We start from the raw sequence: 21,353 nt of genomic DNA on the forward strand, positions 1-21,353 counted from the left end.
CTTGTCATCGTTCTTATCAGATAAGATTATTGATTATTGCCATTTTCATATAATAAGGTAAAATGATGTACTCACTTAGTAAACCATTCAACAACCGTAAAAACAGCTCATAAATTAAACATTTTATCAATTTTTTAAAAATAATTTATCGAACAAATTTTTTGCAATAAAATTAAAAAACAAGCAACCTTTTTTACTCTTCTACAGTTTTAAGGTGTTTCTTTTTTTGTTTTTTCTATTTTCTAGGGCGAATTAGATCTCATCCGTCGATCCTTGAATTCATCAACAGTCAGTCTGTCGATCCGCGTCGTATCCCACCCATTATCACTTTTCGCAAATTAAATCCTGTCCGTCCAAACAATCCGCATCAAATCAACGGCTATTATCCATAATCCGAGACAACTAAAATCCACCAATCAGATCACGCTCTCAATCACCATATAAATAAAACCCTCCCTCCCTTCCATCTTCTCATCCCACAATCATATCTTTCTCTCTCTTTCTCTCTAAAACACAAGTACTCTGAAAATGGCGCCAAAGGCAGAGAAGAAGCCAGCTGAGAAGAAGCCAACGGAGGAGAAGAAATCCGCCGTGGCTGAAAAAGCCCCCGCCGAGAAGAAGCCGAAGGCCGGGAAGAAGCTTCCCAAGGAAGCCGGCGCCGGTGCGGCAGACAAGAAGAAGAAAAGGAACAAGAAGAGCGTGGAGACTTACAAGATCTACATCTTTAAGGTTTTGAAGCAGGTTCATCCCGACATCGGGATCTCAAGCAAGGCCATGGGGATTATGAACTCTTTCATAAACGATATATTCGAGAAGCTTGCTCAGGAATCTTCTAGGCTTGCGAGGTACAACAAGAAACCGACGATTACTTCCAGGGAGATTCAGACGGCCGTCAGGTTGGTGCTTCCCGGTGAGTTGGCTAAGCATGCTGTATCTGAAGGAACGAAGGCCGTTACCAAGTTTACCAGTTCTTAGATTTGGGGGTTTAGGGTTTCTATTGGTGTTGTTTCAGTATTAGGGTTTACTTTCTGTAAAAATTTCATCTTACTCGATGAATTATGTGGTTAGCAGGTGAATTGAAACTGGTAATAGTTTGTTGTGAAACATTTGATTCCAATTGAAAAGTAGCGTTTATTCCTACAATCATTATAGCTCTTAATTGACTCTACCCTTTTTGTATTTGATACTTCCATTTGAACCTTCTACCACTGGTTTTATGAATTGTTGTTTAGCTGATTATGCTATGTTCTTCCAAGATTGAACCTTGTTCTTGATAAAGTTTTCTTGATTTGCTTGCGTACTGTTTGTTGATTTATGCTGTTATTGAATTGTTACCCTCTTCTTGGCGAATTGGATTGTTGGTCTTTATTGCTTTGAAAGATTATTGGTTCATATGTCAAACTGAAATTTCCAGACTAGTGCAAAAAGGACAACTGTTGCAATTTCTTCAATCTTGTCCAGCAGAAGATCTCTGACTTGAGGGCATTTTGGGAAAAGCTTGATAGCCCAAGGCAGATGATTGGATTCAGTATGAATATGGGCTTTTAGCAACATACTGTACAGTTGCTATTCAGAAATTATCAAAGGTATTTGATGGTTTCATTGAAAGTACAATGGTTGGTTAACCATTCTGTATTTTCAAACTGTTAAATTCAAATGGAAACAAAATGGAGACTACAAGCCCAGATGCTGCAGCCATAATCGGGAGCCTGATATCCTCAAAAAGGTGCGATTCTAACCAAAATAAAAGAATTCAAGAACAACAATAGCATTTAAAATGGCGCATCCCGGCTAATATGCACACAAATCTAACTATACAAGTTTTTGATCCTACTGAATGTTCTGTATAAACAACAGTGTCTAATTTATATGGCCAAAGTACATATATGGCAGAGTTTACTTCAAGATGTATATATATGATACCTTGTTTACTCAATCTCAGCATGCACATAGTCTACAAAAACAAAATTCTTCTGGAGTTCATGACAATAATAAGCCAACCCGCCGCTTAAAACTGCAAGCCCAGCAAAAGCGACACGAATTTGGATCTCAGGAGGAACCCCAGCAGCAGCACAAAAAACAACAGCTGCTCCGATTAAAACCTTCTGCAGTGTCTCAAATGTTTTATGAGCCTTCTTACAAGAAGAACATTTCAATGTGTGTTGCTCATATCTATCCAGCATCTGCCACAAAGAACCAAAACAGTTGCAAAAATATACAAGAAACATGAAAATCACATCCCAAGAACAGTTTCCCATGTGTGGACAAGACAAGACTGGACATGCGAGACTGAGGTAGATTGATGAAAGAATTGTCGAAGGTTTTAGGGTTTTAACTTAAACAAGGGTAGTTAAATTTACCAAGTTCTGTCCCATCTTCCTATTTTTGTTCCACCTATTTTGGTGGGACAAAAAAGGGTGTTGCTATATCGGAATTGTCAAATCATACATTGAAAATGTAAAAAATAAATCTTGATATTGATATGTGTGAGGAAATTAGTAGATAGTGTACCCCACAGAAAAATAATGCATTTTTGTCCTAGGTTAGTCCAGTCCTAGACCTAGTCTAGCTGTTGCACCAAACATGGGACAACAAGTTTTTGTTCTGTAGTGTCCTGCATACCAAACACACCCAATTCAAGTACCTGACGTTTGGATAGGTATGTTGAGGGCAATGATTGCACGTTGGCATGACCAAACCACTCAGGTTGACTATTGCCATGTCGTCTGAGCCAATTTCGGAAAGCCAATACAAAACGATCAGCTTGTGTTGGTGTAAATGTGAGTTTTGTGTACTGCTGGTTGACATCAGTGGAACCCTCCATTGATTTCGACAGAAAGACTTTTTCTTGGCCTTGCAACACAATCATATCTCCATCATATACTTTGTTTGAAGTCCAATGTTCGTGCCATCTTGGAACAACCTGCGATTTTTTTAATAAACGAATGAAAATGGAACCCACAAAATGGGTTCATGGTGTTATACAACAGGATCTAAGAAGGTTTACCTGCCACCATGAAGATCCAGGCATCGTAAACTGAAAGAAGTTTCGAGCACTGCAAACAATAGAACGTGTCTTTCCTGGTGCCATTGGCACATTAAAGGAACAAATCCATATTACCCACTTTTGGTCACCCACAATGGGAAGTTTTGTGTCGATCTCTATTCTGGAACAACAACAAAGTTGTAACTTTTGACTTAGCAAATAGTTTAACTGTTCAATGTAGACAAAGAACAATATCTTATGGAGCCATATCAGTACCATGACTACCATCAGGGAAAGTTCATGTATCATTATCATTCATGATGAATAACCTTGAATAATCATGTATATTCATTATGAATATCTATCACCACATTCAAATGAATAACACATAAAATAGTTGGTTCCAAGATTCTCAAGGTATCCACGGGTTCATTTGAAACTACCCCTAGTACCATCAACATATCTGTTAGATGATAACGGAAGTCTATCCGCAAAAGAAACGTTGCATCTATAAAGGAGACACTAACTTACTTGTTTATATAATAGCAAGGTGCAATGAACTTGGCACTGATTTTTGGGTTCCCTTCATTTTCTCCAGAAAATCCCCAATGGCCATTTGAATCCATCTTAAAAGGCAGTGGCTTAGCTCTATCCCTCCTACCAGTAACCTGTACAATTATTCAACAGATGAAGAATCTGGGCAGCGACTACTAATATTTATTCGGGTTTTCAAGGAGAATATAAGAAGAATTGAATTCATATAGAAATATTTGGGCTTACAAGTGTTCACCTTATGATGGGCAAAATCAATGTGGGAGGGATCAGAAACATTCTCCATGAGAGTATCGTAGCCGTAGAACAAATCACGTTGAATCGTGACCGTAGAAAATTGAGGGTTTTCAAAGTCATCAGGCAACCTAAACAATTCATGTATCACCAAAAAAACATTTTAAATCAAGGCAAGAGATTAAGCAAATAGCACTGGGTCTCCCAAAAGAAAGAAAGTTTTCAATGTCATTAATTGTTGAGCAAATTGGATCATTTCAATTTTTAAACTTTCTAAAAAAAGAAAGATTGCAATTTCTAAAGCACCCTTCAAGAATCTTGCAAACCCAAATCAATATCATTAATTGTTGAGCAAATTGGATCATTTCAATATTTGAACTTTCTAAAAAAAAGAAAGATTGCAATTTCTAAAGCACCCTTCTAAGAATCTTGCAAACCCAAATCAATATCATTAATTGTTGACCAAAATTGGATCATTCAATTTTTGAACTTTCTTAAAAAAGAAATATTGCAATTTCTAAAACACCCTCCAAGAAACTTGCAAACCCAAATCAATATCATTAATCATTGAGCAAACTGGATCATTCAAGTTTTAAACTTTCTAAAAAAGGAAAGATTGCAATTCCTAAATCACCCTTCAAGAATCTCGTGAAGCCATAACTAAATATCCGGCAAATAGATCATTCTAGTTTGAGAATGTTCTGGAAAAAGGAATTGCCATAAACTCAGATCATCTTGAACAAGAGATTGCAGATCAACAAATTAAAATCCTTGGGCAAACAGATCATTCTAGTTTCGAAGGTTTTAGAAAAAAGAATGCATATTATATCAACACTTGACCAATAGATAACTTTATGATTTATTTAATAAATTAATTAAATATAATAGACACTAAAAGAAGTTAGTAGTTACATTGGAGGCTTAGTGGCAGCAGCTAGTTCCAAACCATTCTCATCAGGCCACACAAACAACAAACCTTGCGACACCAATGTCGCAAACCTAGTCGCACAAGCTCTTGGTGATTGAACAGCTCGAGCTTCGGGTCCTTCCGATGACGCCTGAGGGATCCGAGAACACGACCCACATCCATCAAAAGACCATCCATGGTAAGAACACTGTAGATGTCCATTCTCATCAATCCTTCCTTCCTGAAACAATCCGAAAAAGACGTTAGTAAAACCCTAATTTAAAAGGGTAAGTGGAGGGTTTTTTAGAAGTAAAATTACAGATAAAGGAGCAAGACGATGAGGGCATTTGTCATCAAAAGCAACCCATTGATTGTTAATTTTATCGAACCAGATAACAAGGTCACGATTGAGGAGAGTAAAAGGGGTTGGGAGGTTGGGATCGAGGTCTTCGATTAAGGAAACAGGGTACCAATGATCCCTCCATGAGAATTTGGAGGAAGAAGTGGTTTCAGATTCTTCGATTTCGAGATCAATTGAAGAATCGTTGGTGGTGGTGGGGGATGGTGGAGCAGCTACACGAAGTGGAGGAAGAAGGGTTCTCCGGCGAGATGAGGGTGGTGGTGGTGATGGGTGTGAGTGGACGATTATGGGTTTTGTGTGGTGTAGAGAAAGAGAACAAGGAAGTAAGCGACCGTTGGTGGTGGTTGTTGTCGGTGGCGATGGGAAGAGTAAAGAAGCCATTTTTATTGATTTTCTTTTTCAAGAAAATTGTACGTGGTTTCTTGATTCTAGTGTGTGTGTGTGTGTGTTTTAGTAGGTTTAAAAGGAAGACATTGCGTGCAAGTTTGTAATGCGTTTATGCAAAGAGCCAAAATTGAACAACAATGAGAACAATTGCAACCTTTCACAATTGTGTCAACGCCGTTATACGTATGAATATCAAGATTTATTTTTATATTTTTAATATATGATTTAATCTGATTTTAATATAAATAAATCTGTATAATACAAGACCCTATAAAATTAGAGGTGCCAAAACAAATGAGTTCGTCGGATTAGTTAATAATAGTTTGTTTCAAATACAACCCATCACATTGTACAATCCAATAAATTGAAATATTTATGGACATGATTTGAGTTCATTTATTATTATTTGAATATTTATAGAGGATGAACATGGTTCATTAAATAATGATCAATACTTTATATTAGGAAACAATCAAAACTTCTATGAAATCACATATTAATCAAATGAAATGGACGATTGAGATTGAGTTGTATTGGTTGCACAAATGCCAAGGGTTGTATAATAACCAACCTCTCTCTCTCTCTCTCTCTCTCTCTATATATATATATATATATATATATAATATGAATAAAACATATGAAAAACAAGTTTAAGATTAAAGTATCGAAGGATAAAAAAAGACGAACAGACCAATTTGCCTTTGATTTAACGGAGACTGATGAACGAGCATTTGGTTTAAGGGATCTAGCCATAAAAAATACAACCATCAGGACCAAATATATAATTAATCTACCCATAAGGCCATACCCAACATGGGATAGAAAAACAACGGATAACCGACTGAATTGGGGAGCCTGAACGACATTGATGTTGAGTCCACCAGTCGGCAAATGACTTCTATTTACCGGTGCTTTCATTATGGATCGGYCGACTTGTCACGATTGATTGCTCACATACAATTAGGTTAGGTAGGCAGGCTTGGAGAGGTGATCTAAATCACTATCGATACGATACGGGGATGGTTTGTTGAACGTAACAAATCCCCTAAAAAGAGCGGCGAGATCTTTGATCTCGACAGGGGAGGGATTGGGGTCACTTTGCATTAGAACTTTAGTTCGTAACAAGGCTCGAAGACTTCCGGCTGGATTTGAATGGAACTTTAGTTAGCATAATTTTTGGACCAATTCCGTAGTTCACTCCTTTTTTTTTTTTTTTGATTAACCTGGATATCCAACCCGCTATGCGAGCCGACTAATCCCAGGACGACCAGCTGTTTTGCAGATAGCCTGGAGTTACCGCATTTGAACCTCCGTGGCCATAAGAAGATTTTTATTCCTCCTTGGATTTGAACCTGAGACCTCCTGGTACTTTTGACCTTTGGAGCCAAGCTCAAACCAATCAGACACCACCCTTGTGGTTTTCACTCCCATTTTTACGTTTACAGGTTCAAACTTGTAAGGTTTTTTGAATTATAAAGCACGAACCAAAGTTGACTTTTTTGGTCAAGGCTTTCATCTTTGTTCTGTTTCACACAAATTGGCTTTTTTACTTCTTGGTTCATATTTTATAAAGGTCAAACTACACACCAATATCAAAACTTTCATTAACATGGATGTCTGAGCCAGCTTGCACACACATCAACTAATCCTAGAGGTACCGGAGAACATGCTGGTGAATCCCCAGTGGCATTGCGGGACTCGAATAGGTGACCTACGAGGAGAAATCCCAAAGGCCTAAGCTTTATTGCCAGTTGAGCTAAACCCATGAGGTTAAAACCTTCATTTTTGGGTTAAAGGTTTTTTAAGAACTTCGATTTCATGATAGAATCAGGTCGGTTTTCTTTTCTTCAACCGACTAAATCGAGCGGATTCGGTTTGTATTGTAACAAAAACAAGAACCGTATAATTGAGACCATAACATTTCAAGCATTATTAACCCGACTCATGCAAATTCAACACCGACTACATTCATCTTTCGGGATCGGCATAATTAATTCAGTATACAGTACGTCTTATAAGAATACCTAAATATTATTTCTTAGAATATGACTGGAAGTCGGGTCCAACGTCACGTGATCCAGTATTGATATAAGGTCCTCGAAAAGTTGCTTGAGGTGGCAGTGGTTTCGATGAATCAATAACGGGTCCCTTTGATGATCTAGACCTGCATTTGACGTATAACAACTGTTTCAATAAAGATTAAAAGAAGATGCAAAAAAATGATAAGCGAGCAATGAAGAATCAACTTACGCCATGTAAAAGGGAAACGCTAAACCTGCACTTGCAAAAGCTAGTAAGCCTGTAGCAACGATCATGTTGCGTGTACGCGACATGAAGATTTCGAAGTGCGGGAAATGGAAAATAAATCTGAGAATCAACAAATGGGAATATCAGTATACCAATGCCAGTTATGCACTTTTCATTTTTAAAGTATATAATATATATACAAGGCAAACACTCACGCACGATGAAAACGGCACACGGTTTTAGAAATTTGTAATCATTACATTTTTTAATCAACTAAATGACAAGTTTACCCTTAATAACAAAGGTACCAATGAATTTCTCCATCTCATAGTTAAGGGTAGCATTGGAAACTAGACACTTATTTTTGAAAGTGGACACTTATTTTGGGACAGAGTGAGTGCATAAGTAGAAAAATATGCTATTTTGGTATAAGAGCCACCAATGGCCATCATATTCTACAACCAACAACAGCGCCATTTCCCATTTCAGAAGCGAGCATGAACATCCTCACCAACTCTGAACTGATCATGTAAATATCAAACCAACCACGAATAGCACTGAGGTCAACATTGTCACTAGCTCAGAATCGATCCATGCCTTAGTGATTGCTTTTTATGACACCATGATTCATATTTCTACATATCTTCCGTCTAGTGGCTTATCAATATCCGAAACAAGTGACAACTATACCTAGTCACAGGCATCATCTAGTTTTAGGCACTGCATGTAGAATGAAGTTCCGCAAAGAGTTGGATAGGTGCAGATATCGGGAAGGAATGATGTAGTGCAGTTTCAGCTAATCCAAAAAGGGCGGAGAAGTTAAAATTTGAGTGTGTATGATGCAATCTACAGAAGAACCCAAGTATTTACCCCAAGTTCTATGGCACTTGCAAAGATTGGAATTCAGTGTCGGAACCTATTTAGTTTAAACTCAAGCTAGTTTACTGGAATGCAATCATAACTTCCTAACCATGGTATTCGAGTTTCCAAACAAACCCTATATGTCTAGCTCATACACTGGATTAGCATTGGGACTGTTGATATTCCTAAGATGAACACTCTATAACCGTGAAGCCAACTCAACTGGCATACAAAAACTAGGCCTTGGACTCCTTCCCATAGATTTGCCAGTTTGTAGATCACTTCTATCGCAATATAACAAATCAATCGAGGTGGCGATACTTAAATTTCGAGGAGTTAAGTTATGTTTTTACGAATTAATCCAGAATTTGTAGCAATTGATTACATACAAGGACTCTTGGTACTACTTGAAATCATGATTGAATTCATTGCACTTATCTAGCAGAAATCATCGCCACTATAAGAATTTAATTATCTCATTATGAAGAACTTAATCCAAACAACAGAAGATAGTGCCTCAGATATCAACTTTCCTCAAACTCGTTGAAATTATTTGTGGCATCATGATATTTCACATGTTTTCAATTCGCAAGTTGAAATTTCTTGATGCGATTTTAAGTAAACCTAGATTAGATCATTACGATGAAAACCATAAGTCTGAATCCCCTCAAATCCTGTAACATCTATTCATAAATTGAAGCCACCAAACCCTAGAAATTCACTTAAGATCATGATTATAGGTAGGTAGTGAGACATTGGAGAATCAAAGTGACATAAAAGGATAATCAGATTCAATACAATAATTCGATTTACCTGGTGGTGATAAGATTTGAAGCCAAAGTTGCTTTGGAAAGCTATGAATCGCCAACGATGTTAATTTGGGCGCCTTCTATGTGACCCATGAATTCATCTAACCAAAACGGGGCGAACAGCTCGGGTGGAGTCCGTGTACCCGTGACCCGATATGATTACCATTTTACTTATGGATTTATCCACTCTATCTATAAACTAGGGGGCTGTTTGGCAGTTGCTGAATGATTTAGTTCAGAATAGCTAAGAGATTAGAATGGCTAAGAGGGTCAGAATGGTTAAGTGCTGAATGAAACAAAGTTGTTTGGTAATTGTTTTCTGAATGACAGCAAAATTACCATTTTAACCCTCAACAAATACAATCAATTCTAAACATTTTTTTAGAAAAAAAAGATGCTGTTCTTCATGTTCTTCATATCAAGATCACAAATCCTCAAGAAATTACAAAACATAGGTAATCCAAACATTGTTACAAACATGAAGTTAGCAATAAACACCATCAATTTTCAAAGAAAAATGCTACCCTAAACCAAACCCTAGACAGAAAAATGCTACCCTAAACCAAACCCTAGACAGAAAAATGCTACCCTAAACCAAATGAAAGAAAATCGGACTGTGGAAGAAAATCGGACTGTGGAAGGCGACGAGGCTGTGGAAGGCGACGAGGCGGCGACGAGGCTGTGGAAGGCGACGAGGCGGTGACGTGAAAGAAAATCGGACTGTGGAAGAAAATCGGCGACTGTGGAAGCGATGGTTATGCGATGGTTTCAATCGGTGGTTTCGACCAGAAAATGAACGGCGACAGTGGAAGCGAACGGCCACTATGGTTTCGATCGGCGACTTGTGGAAGCGAACGGCGACTGTGGTTTCGATTTTGGGGAAATACATGAAGCAAACGGCGACGAGGAAGCAGATGGAGGGAACGACGACCGTGGAAGAAGTGGGATTATCGCAGAAGGAGACGGGGACCGGAGATGGCGACCGGAGATGGCGACCGGAGATGGCGATCGTGGGGGTGGGAGGCGATGTGAAGGAATGATGTGTAGAGAGGGCAAATCTGGAAAAGTTTAGATCTTAATGGTTGAGGGAAGGGTTTAACACAAAATGGTTAAGAGGTATATGTAACCATTAAGAGGTTTCATATTTTGTGCCAAACACTCCAAACCTCTGACCGATTAAGAGGCTCCCTCTTAATGTCACCATTAAGAGGGAAACAAACAGCCCCTAGGAAACTTTACCGCGCTTCGTGCGGTCGTCGTTAACTGATGAAAAAAAGCATTGATAAGTTTGAATTCGATATAAAGTGTTAAAAGGTATCACAATAATTGTGGGTACAATTTTGTTTTTGAATGTTTTATTTTGTTAGAATAAAAAGAGTTAAAATACATTGGTTGCAGAAAAATGAATATGTAAGTTTGAATTCTGTATAAAGTGTTAAAATGTATCACACTAATTATGGTACAATTTTATTTCTGAATGTTTTATTTTGTTAGAATAAAGAGAGTTAAAATATTTGGTTGCAGAAAAATGAATATATAGCGTAAAAGAAGTTAAATTGTGAAATGATAGAGAATACATTCTATAGATATATAACTGATTTCTTGCTTTTGGTTGTCTTATTATTATAACAATAAAGAGAGGTGTAATTTATTGCTTGTGAAAAATAAAATATAATTTATAAATAACATATGTCAATTCGGTATATTATTAGGTGTAAAACCGAATATTACCTTTTATAATGAAAATCCAATAAAATTGTGACATGGAACGTGGTTATAGTAGAAAATTATCAAATTATGTTTTAGTTTAAAAATATGGGAAATTATCATTTTTTTCCTTGTATGAATATCCCGAGTCCTAAAAAAATGTAATATAAGATAAATAATTAACTATTTACAAAAACAATCTGCAATCTTCAAAATGAAAATAACAAAATTGTCAATTCGAGATATCTAGATCGACTTCAAAGTCCATATTTTATGAAAAATCGAGGTAGTTCTTCAAAATGAAAACATACCATTCCACGTTTTGTATATCTAGTCTCATAGAGATATTGGGACATCTAATTAGTTTTCTCAGAACTTCATAGATGAAGGAAACACACCAGCAACTGATTTTGTCATAGACTTTTCATGTTCCTCCTTATATGGTTTCTCTAATCTCCTTCAGTTTGCTTCTAATCCAAAATGAATTAAAGTAATCATAAATAAAAAAAAACCATGTAAATAAAAAGTTGTCATCATTTTCTTTATATAATCACCCCCAATGTTCCAACATATCATCTTTTTATCAAAGTGAGAGATGGATAAAGTTAACTACAATTCAATATTTTGGAATTCTCAATCCACATTATTTCATATCATGTTTTTTGGTTCTTACTTATAGATTATATATTTATAGATATAAAGGTTTAAATGTTTATTAGATCATTATATGTAACTTATATATAAAGTAAATGAAAGGTTTATTCATTTAATGATATGTTTTTATTTAAAATAATTCAAAAATTGGAAAAAATAGCAACCAATGATTCTAGCTCTCTCTCAATATGCCACATCATCTATATATATATATATATATATATATATATATATATAGAAGCTTCGAGATTTTTTAGACATACTACTGAAAATAAAATGTATTTTGTTCAAGGTTCTAAACAACGTGAGTGTAATGCGACAACGAGGTCAAGTCTTAAGTCATAGGAGTCACGGTGAGGCATGACGTCTTTGTTATCCCGTTAAAAAAAAACGTATCCGGCCATGACATGTCACAAGCTTTACGTGACGTCAAACACAAGTTTTGAACTCCACAATAGCTGTTGCAACGACCCTTTTACAACACCGATTTTGATTGACGTCTTATCCTAAATCTACTTTAGAAGTCACGTCTTGATTTAAGAATTTCGTATTAAAATGGATTTTTAAATAATTTATTTTTTAAAAGTTTTAACATAACAAGATTTTTTTAATAAAAAGAAATTAGCATTTTTGTTTAAAAAATTATAGTATATTCTATTAGTTATATATAAAAAATTAATGCCTTCTTTTAATTGCATAAAAAAAATATTATCTATATTATATTATAAAGCATTTGACAAAAAAAATTTAAAAACCACTTTTTATGCATAAAATACTGTTTATTGATGCATATTACTTAAAATTCAAGATTACAAGTTGATTGTGCATATGTACAACTTATTAAAGCTTCATATTTGAATTCGTATAACTAACTGCGGATAAACATAATCAAATACATGATAAACATTATTTTAAATATAAAATATCTAAAATATAGTTAAAATAATTATTAAGTTCTAACAGAATACTTAATTATTATCTTAAAGAAATTATTTTATTAAACCAAAAATAAATTATTATCGTTTTTAAAATTCAATTAAATTATAATWAAAAATTGAATTAAAGAAATTACACAAAAAAGAAAACTTTAAATAGTAAATTTGATATTAATATCGTTTATTTTATCAAAATTTTATAATATATTCAAATTTATATTTCATTCAAAAATAAAAATATTTTATTTTTCTTAAAACCACATAAAATCGTATTAAATTTATCTCGTTGCATTGCACGAGTACCTTCTAGCGTTCTCTAATATGCATATAGAGTTTTTGAAAGTATGCTTATTAAAATTAAAATATTTTTTATTCTAATCTAATTTATTTTTTTTATTAAGTTGGATATCCAACTTGCTATGCGAGCCGACTAATCTTAGGATGATCATCTGCTTTGCGGGTAGGCCGGAGTCACCACCTTTAACCCTCCGTGGCCACAAAAGGATTTTAATTTCTTCTTGGATTTGAACCTGAGACTCCACTTTTAACATTTAGAGTTCAAGCTCAAACCAATCAGACACCACCCTTGTTGTTAGGTTTATACTTATTTTTATCACAATTATATTTTCATTAATTCAACAATTTTCATACCATCTAAATCCAACATAATCCTAAATGCCAAAAACTTCTGGGATCTTGGCATTCAATTTTTTGGATGAATACTGAAATACATAGATATCTTTCAAATTATCTGGTGTCAACGTTCTCCTTTAAATACGTTTGTGACTATGCCTGGTAAGTGATTTTTCGATTCAAAATGACCCCAAAACCATATATACATAAGGTATAAATCGAATTTTATTTTGTAATGCTAACATCAAACAACTTTTTTTTGAATGAGATTGTCTCGTTTTCTTATTTTTAGACGTTTTCGACTGTCACTTGTTATTCAAACCAATACTGTAATTTATTTTACCGGGTAAGACTATAATAATACATCAAAATGGTTTCATACACAACAATTTACTCGGTAAGCGCTTACCCAGGTAATAGCCGTAAATCAAAATTAGGCTTAACATTTTATCTAAGAAATAGACCTTAAAGCCCACACCAAACTAAACCAAGCACAACTCTATGAAAAAATGAGAAAGGAAGATCACAAAAGTAGGACAAAGAAACAAGGTATTCAAGTGTAATTTCTCCATAACAAAGAGAACCAACTAAGCAAGACAGTAACTCTTTTTAACATTCTGAAAGCATGATCATAAACCAGATTACAGTAACTTTCAACATTCTGAAACAGGATTTCATAGACCACATTATCAATCAGTATCATTTTTGCTCATTTCTACAGGAAATGAGATGTGGGTTCATACATAGGACAAGATGATCACTTGGCAAGAAGGGTTTGGTGAGCCTGAGCCTGGTTCTCTTGGTTCTGCTGGTAGTTCAGGGTCCTTCTGAACAGCATGATGTGTGGCTCAGGTCGGTGGATCGCATAGTGCACCCATCCTCGACTCTGTTGCACTCCAATTGCACGCCATTCAGTCTATACAAACAAAATCACAACCCACTTTTAACATAAATCTCAAATTCCCGCTTTAGATATGAATAACAAAACTTAGGAAGTTCATTACTAGAGCAAATTTCATATGTGCTTTGCTCAATTGTTTATAAAAACCAGAGGGAACAAACTATGATGAACGGACATAAACTTCGAGGACTTGGAGAAAAAATAAAATAATGGATAGCAGAGTGTCCTTAAAAACTTATGGTCATAGGTATAGAGGTTAAGCAGAAGCATTAAGCGGTTCTCCTCAATATAGATAATATGATCACAAAATAACTGAAATCCGACTTAATTGTTTAATCACATAATTCAATGGTTAGTTGCAAATCAAAGTTATGGGGGTGATTAACATCTAAGCAACCAAAATTGCAGGGCCTTAGGGTGAGATTTATCAACAGTTTTCTGCCAAACTACTTGATCATCGAGTACGAAAGCGTTCCTAACAAAAAACGCATAATCACCAACTCCATCCAATAGCTACAATGTAAAAACACTTCCGGTTTGAAGATCAAAAGAGGTACTTAACGCATCAAAATGATATAGAATTTGTAAATATAACACCAACGCTTTTCTACTTTTAGCAATTCTTACGAGATTTATTTGTACTGATCAATTTTGTTATTTCTCAAATATTTACAGTAATCGACTAATCGTATCAATTTTGTAGCCGATAACTCAAAAGGCATATAGAAAATCTCTTCTGTAGGAAGGATGTATTATAACAACGGTAATACTGATCCAAACGCAAATAGTTTAAACCAAAAAGAATTACAGACATGAAACCCAAACAAGTTATAGAAATTAACAATATACCTCAGATAGAAGACGATTCTTCGGAAGCAGCTTCGCAACTTCTGGCGGAAGAACTACATGCCTACCGATTACAATTTCGAAACACGAAAAACAAATTACTAAACCGCCACAAGAAAAACAACAAAACAAGTACGATTTTAGAGAACAGAAAAACAATTTAAGGAAATTGAGAGCGGAATTATTACCTGTACTCGAACGTATCATCGAAGTATTTCTCAGAGTATTGGATCTGACCCATAATCGATTAAACTTCTCAGATTTCAACCAAATCCTGTTACAATAGGGATTAAAACAACAGCAGATTATAATGGATAAAACAAACAGGGAGGAGATTTTAGAAGTTAAGAAATTTACGAATCAATTAAAAACCCTAGATACCTGAGGGAGAGAGCGCAGTAGGGTGTGGTGGTGACGTAGAAAAGGGGGATGCAATGGACCAGAGAAAACGCTTCCGCTTATTTATAGGGTTTTTTAAGCTATTACTTTATTTTGCAACGGTAGGAAATTGATTTCAATTTCAAAATTTGAAAACTCGCTAATAAATGTTTTAGGAGGTGTTGCAAAGGTTGATTTGATATTAAGGGGTGTTTGAGATTGCTTATAAAAATAATTTATTGATTTATTCTGGTGTAATATTGGTAATAAACACTTTTGAGTATTTGAATAAACAATTTATACCGGTGTCAAACCGTTAATAAGAAGTTTTTAAAAAAGTTAAACCCTTCGAACTTATAATAAGTTGATAAAAGCTTTTGTAGAAAAACATAAGTCGTTTCAAATAAGCAATCACAAACACCCCCTAAATAATTATAATCATAGTATTTGATAAGTTTTTTAAATAGTTTGAATAGTATAAGAAAGAGAAGATTGTATGAAAAAATAACGTAATTAAACTTGATTTCTATTTTGGGTAACGTACTTTTAAAATTTCCGTGTTAGTACCTAAGATGTAAAGTTTTAAATATTTAACTATCCGGATAACCGGTTGAAGCATTAATCGATTACCAAATAAGTGATAAAATTACACATGTTCTTCTATCTTTGTGATCCCTTTTTAACACACCACAAAAATCCCATATGCTAAATGTTAACTCATGGAATTTAATCCAACCATTTTTTAATCAGTCTTTATCATCAAAATCATAGGTAAAAGCCCTAAGAACTCAACAAGAAACACAGAACAAAGAACCCGTTTACCTCGATATAAACTTGAATCGAGAAGCTTGAAGTAGAGAAGTTTAAGCTCGGGACAAAAACCCCTGATTGATCAAAGCTGAATTAAAGTTAACAAGAGTAATTAACAAATTGACAAAACCACAGATGAAAATAGTTGGATTTAGAGCTCTACAAACACTCAGCAAATGGCGATGCATAAAAACCCTAACCATCTACAGATCACAACAAGATATGAAAAGAATAACCAAAAGATGTAAATTCACAAAAACCTCAAGATTCGATCAACAAATCAAAGCAAATAACAAAAAATAGAGAAAACCGATAAAAACTAACAATTACCTTGATGGACGCTTGAAGAGCAAAACCATGGGTAAAGAACCCTAACCGACTTCGGTATATATAATCGATTCTAGAGAAGCAGCTTGAGTCGTCGTCTCAGACAAATCAATCGGGAGGAAGCGTCGTATTGGATAAATCAATCCAAGAGGGAGCGTCTGAGATGAAACGTGTTGAGAGTCTGGAGGAAACGATTAAGAGGATTTAAGTGATTAAGTTATCACTTTATTATTCAGAGTAAAAAATAAGAGTTTTTCAACTCTTTTTTTTTTATTTATAAAAATGGTCTGAAAACAAAAACGTCTGACCGATTCAAACTTAAGAGATATTAAGTGTATTTTTTTAAAACAAACAAGCCTTATTATCTATCAACATAATATCTAAATACGTATTCCTTTTTTTTCTTTATCCCAGTAAACGAAAGAAATAGCGACAAATTTTTCCAGCCAAAAAGTAAGCCGCCATACGAGAAGGCCCACCGTCAACGTTGATATCATCCCTAGTTTATCGTTGCAATTTATAATTACTCTCTCTCTCTAAAAAGATAACGGAAAAAAAAAACGTGATAACAAAAACCCATAAAATAACTTCAGATACATAAATGCATATACAGTTCTTTTTATCCAACCAACCAAAAACATTAACATATCTTGTCATACGTTAAACAAGACAAAAACAGTAGTTACGATAAAGAGAAACATATCTCGATATATCAAACCAAACACAACCACAAAAAAGTTAGCAGATACTACTATTTTTGGTATGAACCTCCCGAAAAGTCAAGGATTCAAAATTCAAAAATAATAATAATAAATAACAGATACGAATACAAATATATATATATATTTATTCGATTAAAAACACAAATACATATAAAAGGACCAAAAAAACCAAAATCCGATTTTCCGTCTTGCAAATGCCAAAGGAGTTAAGTTGCCCCGTTTGATGCGATCAAGAGATACGTAAACGGAATGAGTCGCCAAAACCGCCGCCGCCGCCCACCCGTTTGCAAGCTCAAGATCGCATCATACGAACATTATGGAGTTGAACACATGATCAATCTGCTGCAGACTGCAACCACCACCTCACCGAAATCTGCTGCCATGAAGCGCCGCCGTGCATGGTGGAAGGACGGTGGTGAAAGAGAGGGAGGGTTTGTTAGTGTTATAGTGTAATGATATAAGGGTTATTATGGTGAATGGTGTGATGAAGTGGTTGTACAAAGGTTTTGCAAAAAAAAGGACAGCATCTTCCATAGGATATCCGGTGACCACCCTCCCTTTTTTCCCGTGCCTTTTTTCTGCTCTATTTTTTTTATTTTTTTTATTTTATTTTTAAATTTTTTTCATTTCCAAAAAAAAAATTACGAATATTTTTTTTTATTAACCTGAATATTCAACCCGTTACGTGAGCCGACTAATCTCAAAACAACCATCTGCTTTGCGAATAACCTGGAATCACCGCATTTAAACCTCCATGGCCACGAGAGGATTTTTATTCCTCATTGGATTTGAGTCTGGGACCTCCAGATACTTTTGACCTTTGGACCTTCCTACAAAATTTCGTCTTGATCAAATTTTGAGACCTAACATAGATCGGGTTTCAGACTCACAAGACCCGGGCTTGGCCGAGATTTAAGCTTGATTTTTTTGTGCATTTATATATTTTAATTACAATTAAACCATAGTAAATAAACATATAGATCAAAATGCTCTCAAACTCTATCAAACTTTACAATCCTTTTCATTTATTTTAACTACAAGGTGGTGCCTGATTGGTTTAAGCTTGACTCCAAAGGTCAAAAGTGCCTGGAGGTCACATGTTCAAATCCAAGAAAGAACAAAAATCCCCTTGTGGCCACGGAGGTTCAAATGCGGTGACTTCAGGCTACTTACAAAACAGGTGGTCGCCCTAGGATTAGTCAGCTCGCATAATGGGTTGGATATCCAGGTTAATAAAAAAAAATAAGACCAAAATTACATGAAACAACTAAATTTTCTTTCGGTTTGTTAAAAAAAACCTAAATTTTGGATATTTTTGTCACGGTTGCAAGCTTAGTTTTGTTTGTAACAAAATGATGACGCTGAGAGATAATGTTGAACCAAAGGTTCCAAGCAAACTACTGAACTAAAAGAAACATAAAAAGGTTAGCGAATATTTGCCATCTGGGTTTATTTACGCCACCGTTAACAAATACCGAACTTATATCTGCTTATCTTTCAAACTAAATTTAAAATTAACCTCTTAGGTTGTAGCGTTCTAGTTAACCCTCACAGGGGTGGAATGAGAAACCTCATTTAATCGGGACTAGAATCAAGATGTTGTCGGAACCCTTCTGGCCATGGAAGTTCACCTACGATAACTTTAAACCGTTCGCAGTAGCCAAAAGGATTAATCGATGTGCGTAAATAACCCAAAAACCCGCGATTACCCAAAAAATTAAAATTATTATATTCGTTGGATAAATACTTTATTCTAAAACATTTTATTTATTCCAAAATTCATTATTTTACATTTTTATTAGCAAAAGTTATATGATGGTAAGAGAGTCAGTGACCAATTCAATACAAAGGTTGTAATTTAAAAAACGAAAAAAAGGCATATAAGCTTCAAAAGATCACACGGGTACACAAACGTTTCGGTGCGTCGCATGTCCCCACACTTGCTTTTCTTGTGATTCTAAAGGGATAACCTTCAACGCATTCATGTGATAACCATAATTATACATCTTTTTTTAAAGTATATAATATTAATTTATGTATGATAAATATAACAAATAAACTCACACATCATCCTTATTTTTGGTGAAATTTGAACCATTGTTCTCCTGGGAGGCCATAGACTATGATACCGCTAGGACAAAGACTATTTGGTATGTATCTATAATTTTGTTATAAATTACTATTACATTTGTTCTCGTTCCCAACTGATGTGGGATCTTCCACAACATCATTATTATTATTTGTGTAGAAAGTATGTTAACTAAATACATTTTTTTGAGATGGTGTCACAGGCTATGCCTAGATTAATCTGAGCAAACTGTGACGACGATAAATCAGTCCTGATAAATTTAGTGATCATAATTGTTGTGTATGTTTGGATTTGAACCATGAACATATGAGATATTTCAATACATCCCCTAGGACCTCAACCACTATGTCACAACCCTTGTGATTAAACTAAAAACAACTTTCAACAAGTTGATTAAAAAAAGAATATTACACGAGTATATTTTTAAATTACAAAATGTGAGATGGAACAGTTGATTAACGTTAAAGATTTGAGCTGAAAACGATAAGTTCTAAATGAAAGTCTTTTTATACTTGATTCGATGAGGATCCATGATTGGTTAAGCCAAGAATGAAACCGGCTACAGTAAGGCTCAAGGCTAAGTGACACGATTTCGACTAATTGCATCGAAATCGTGTAATAGCCAATTTTACATGTGTCATCGAGCTTGTGTGAAGATAACTCTTTTTTGAAATAAATATAACATTAATATACGACAAAAATACTCACGCACACTTCTCATGCTTGGTAAGGTTTAAACCCTTGATCTCCTAAAAGGTTGAGCACTATCGGTAACTCGAATATCATTGAACCAATCACCCTAAGGTTTGATAAACTCTTGCAGGGTTTGAAGTGATGAACCAAAATAACCAAATCCACAATTTGATTTTGATCTGAACTCTTTTATCAAACTTAGCCCAAGTTCTGAATTTGGGCTTTTTATATTAAGTCCAAAACAGGCCCAATCCAATCGTCTTGAGTTTTAAGTTTAATCAAGAGAATATCTTCGACGGACTCCATACATGTAATTTGGATAAAAAGTTGATTACTGACAACCCAACCGATCCCATACGAAACCCACCTCCAGAAACCAATGTAAGGAGGCATTTTTTGGCTCACTCAGTAGTTGTTTCTTGACAAGATCGAACCTGGTACTTGTCTTGTATTTGAGAATATCTTGACAAGTGTAATACAAAGGTGTAATTGAGCAATTTAGAACATTTCTATTTATTTAATAAAAAGGTGTAATTGAGCAATTTCTTTTTTCCGAAGGAAAGTGAGGGAAATAGGAGGAAAGTAAAAAAATACTCGTGTTCTCGAAATTTTGTTAAGAGGAAAAGGATTAGGGAACGGAAGGAAATAAATCATAAATTTCCTTCCAAAGCTTTCCTTACAGATGTGGGAGGAAAATGAAGGAAATAAAAGGAAAAAAATTATTACATTTTAAAATGATTACTAAAATTACAAAACTACCTAACCCTTCATAATAAAAAACATATTTTTAAATGGTATATTTGTAAAAAAAACATATTTTTAAAGGGTATATTTGTAAAAAAACATTGTTCCTTTTCTTTCTCTCCACATGAAAAAATTATTTTCTTTATTTTCTTGTCCTTCATTTTCTTTCTCTTTCAAGAACACAAATAAAAAAAATTATTTTTCTTTGCTTTCTTTTCTGTTCCTTTATTTTCTCCCCAAATTTGAGAACACAGCGTTAGGATCATGTGAAAAAAAAAGATTTCTGGTGAGAAACATGAGAAGGGATGAAGGTGCATTTATATTGTGTGAATGTTACGTTATATTTTATGAAGATGGTGAATGTTACATGACCTGAATATGTACCAATCACAAGCTTTTGTGACTGTACTCACCTCCACACGTTTTCACATAATAAGGGTACATTCCTATATATTATGTGAAATTTTTACATTTCTCACATTTCTTATAGAAAATAATAGGACAAATTGCATGAAAAAATAACGTACTTTAATTTAGTTTCTATTTTGTGTAACGTACATTCAAAACTTT

At 34.7% G+C, this 21,353-nt stretch overlaps 4 protein-coding genes across 5 annotated transcripts; 1 reads left to right on the forward strand and 3 right to left on the reverse strand.

The window, feature by feature from the left end:
* Positions 1–479: 479 nt before the first annotated feature.
* LOC112519627 (probable histone H2B.1) lies at positions 480–1,146 on the forward strand. Its single transcript, XM_025127839.1, has one exon. The coding sequence runs from the start codon at positions 529–531 to the stop codon at positions 973–975; it is 447 nt and encodes a 148-aa protein (XP_024983607.1). The 5' UTR covers positions 480–528; the 3' UTR covers positions 976–1,146.
* Positions 1,147–1,747: 601 nt separating this feature from the next.
* Positions 1,748–5,475, reverse strand: LOC112519778 (pheophorbide a oxygenase, chloroplastic). Its single transcript, XM_025128033.1, has 7 exons — positions 4,999–5,475; positions 4,685–4,920; positions 3,777–3,903; positions 3,518–3,654; positions 3,008–3,167; positions 2,645–2,923; positions 1,748–2,183 (listed from the first exon to the last, which is right to left on the reverse strand). The coding sequence occupies exons 1-7, from the start codon at positions 5,419–5,421 to the stop codon at positions 1,929–1,931; spliced, it is 1,617 nt and encodes a 538-aa protein (XP_024983801.1). The 5' UTR covers positions 5,422–5,475; the 3' UTR covers positions 1,748–1,928.
* Positions 5,476–7,321: 1,846 nt separating this feature from the next.
* LOC112519894 lies at positions 7,322–9,438 on the reverse strand. 2 transcript variants are annotated; one of them, XR_003069964.1, is made up of 3 exons: positions 9,349–9,436; positions 7,678–7,794; positions 7,322–7,591 (listed from the first exon to the last, which is right to left on the reverse strand). XR_003069964.1 is itself a non-coding variant. In XM_025128209.1 (3 exons), exons 2-3 carry the CDS (start codon positions 7,758–7,760, stop codon positions 7,459–7,461), a joined length of 210 nt encoding a protein of 69 aa, XP_024983977.1. In that variant the 5' UTR covers positions 7,761–7,794; positions 9,349–9,438; the 3' UTR covers positions 7,322–7,458. The 2 variants fall into 2 exon arrangements, 1 of the variants encoding a protein (XP_024983977.1); XM_025128209.1 differs by having other exon boundaries at positions 7,322–7,585; positions 9,349–9,438.
* Positions 9,439–13,785: 4,347 nt separating this feature from the next.
* LOC112519527 (cyclin-dependent kinases regulatory subunit 1-like) lies at positions 13,786–15,456 on the reverse strand. Its single transcript, XM_025127713.1, has 4 exons — positions 15,402–15,456; positions 15,209–15,294; positions 15,024–15,084; positions 13,786–14,189 (listed from the first exon to the last, which is right to left on the reverse strand). Exons 2-4 carry the CDS (start codon positions 15,259–15,261, stop codon positions 14,031–14,033), a joined length of 273 nt encoding a protein of 90 aa, XP_024983481.1. The 5' UTR covers positions 15,262–15,294; positions 15,402–15,456; the 3' UTR covers positions 13,786–14,030.
* Between the last annotated feature and the right edge of the window lie 5,897 nt (positions 15,457–21,353).

This window comes from Cynara cardunculus, assembly GCF_001531365.2.
Source record: "Cynara cardunculus var. scolymus isolate 2C chromosome LG 10, CcrdV1, whole genome shotgun sequence".
NCBI lineage: Eukaryota > Viridiplantae > Streptophyta > Magnoliopsida > Asterales > Asteraceae > Cynara > Cynara cardunculus.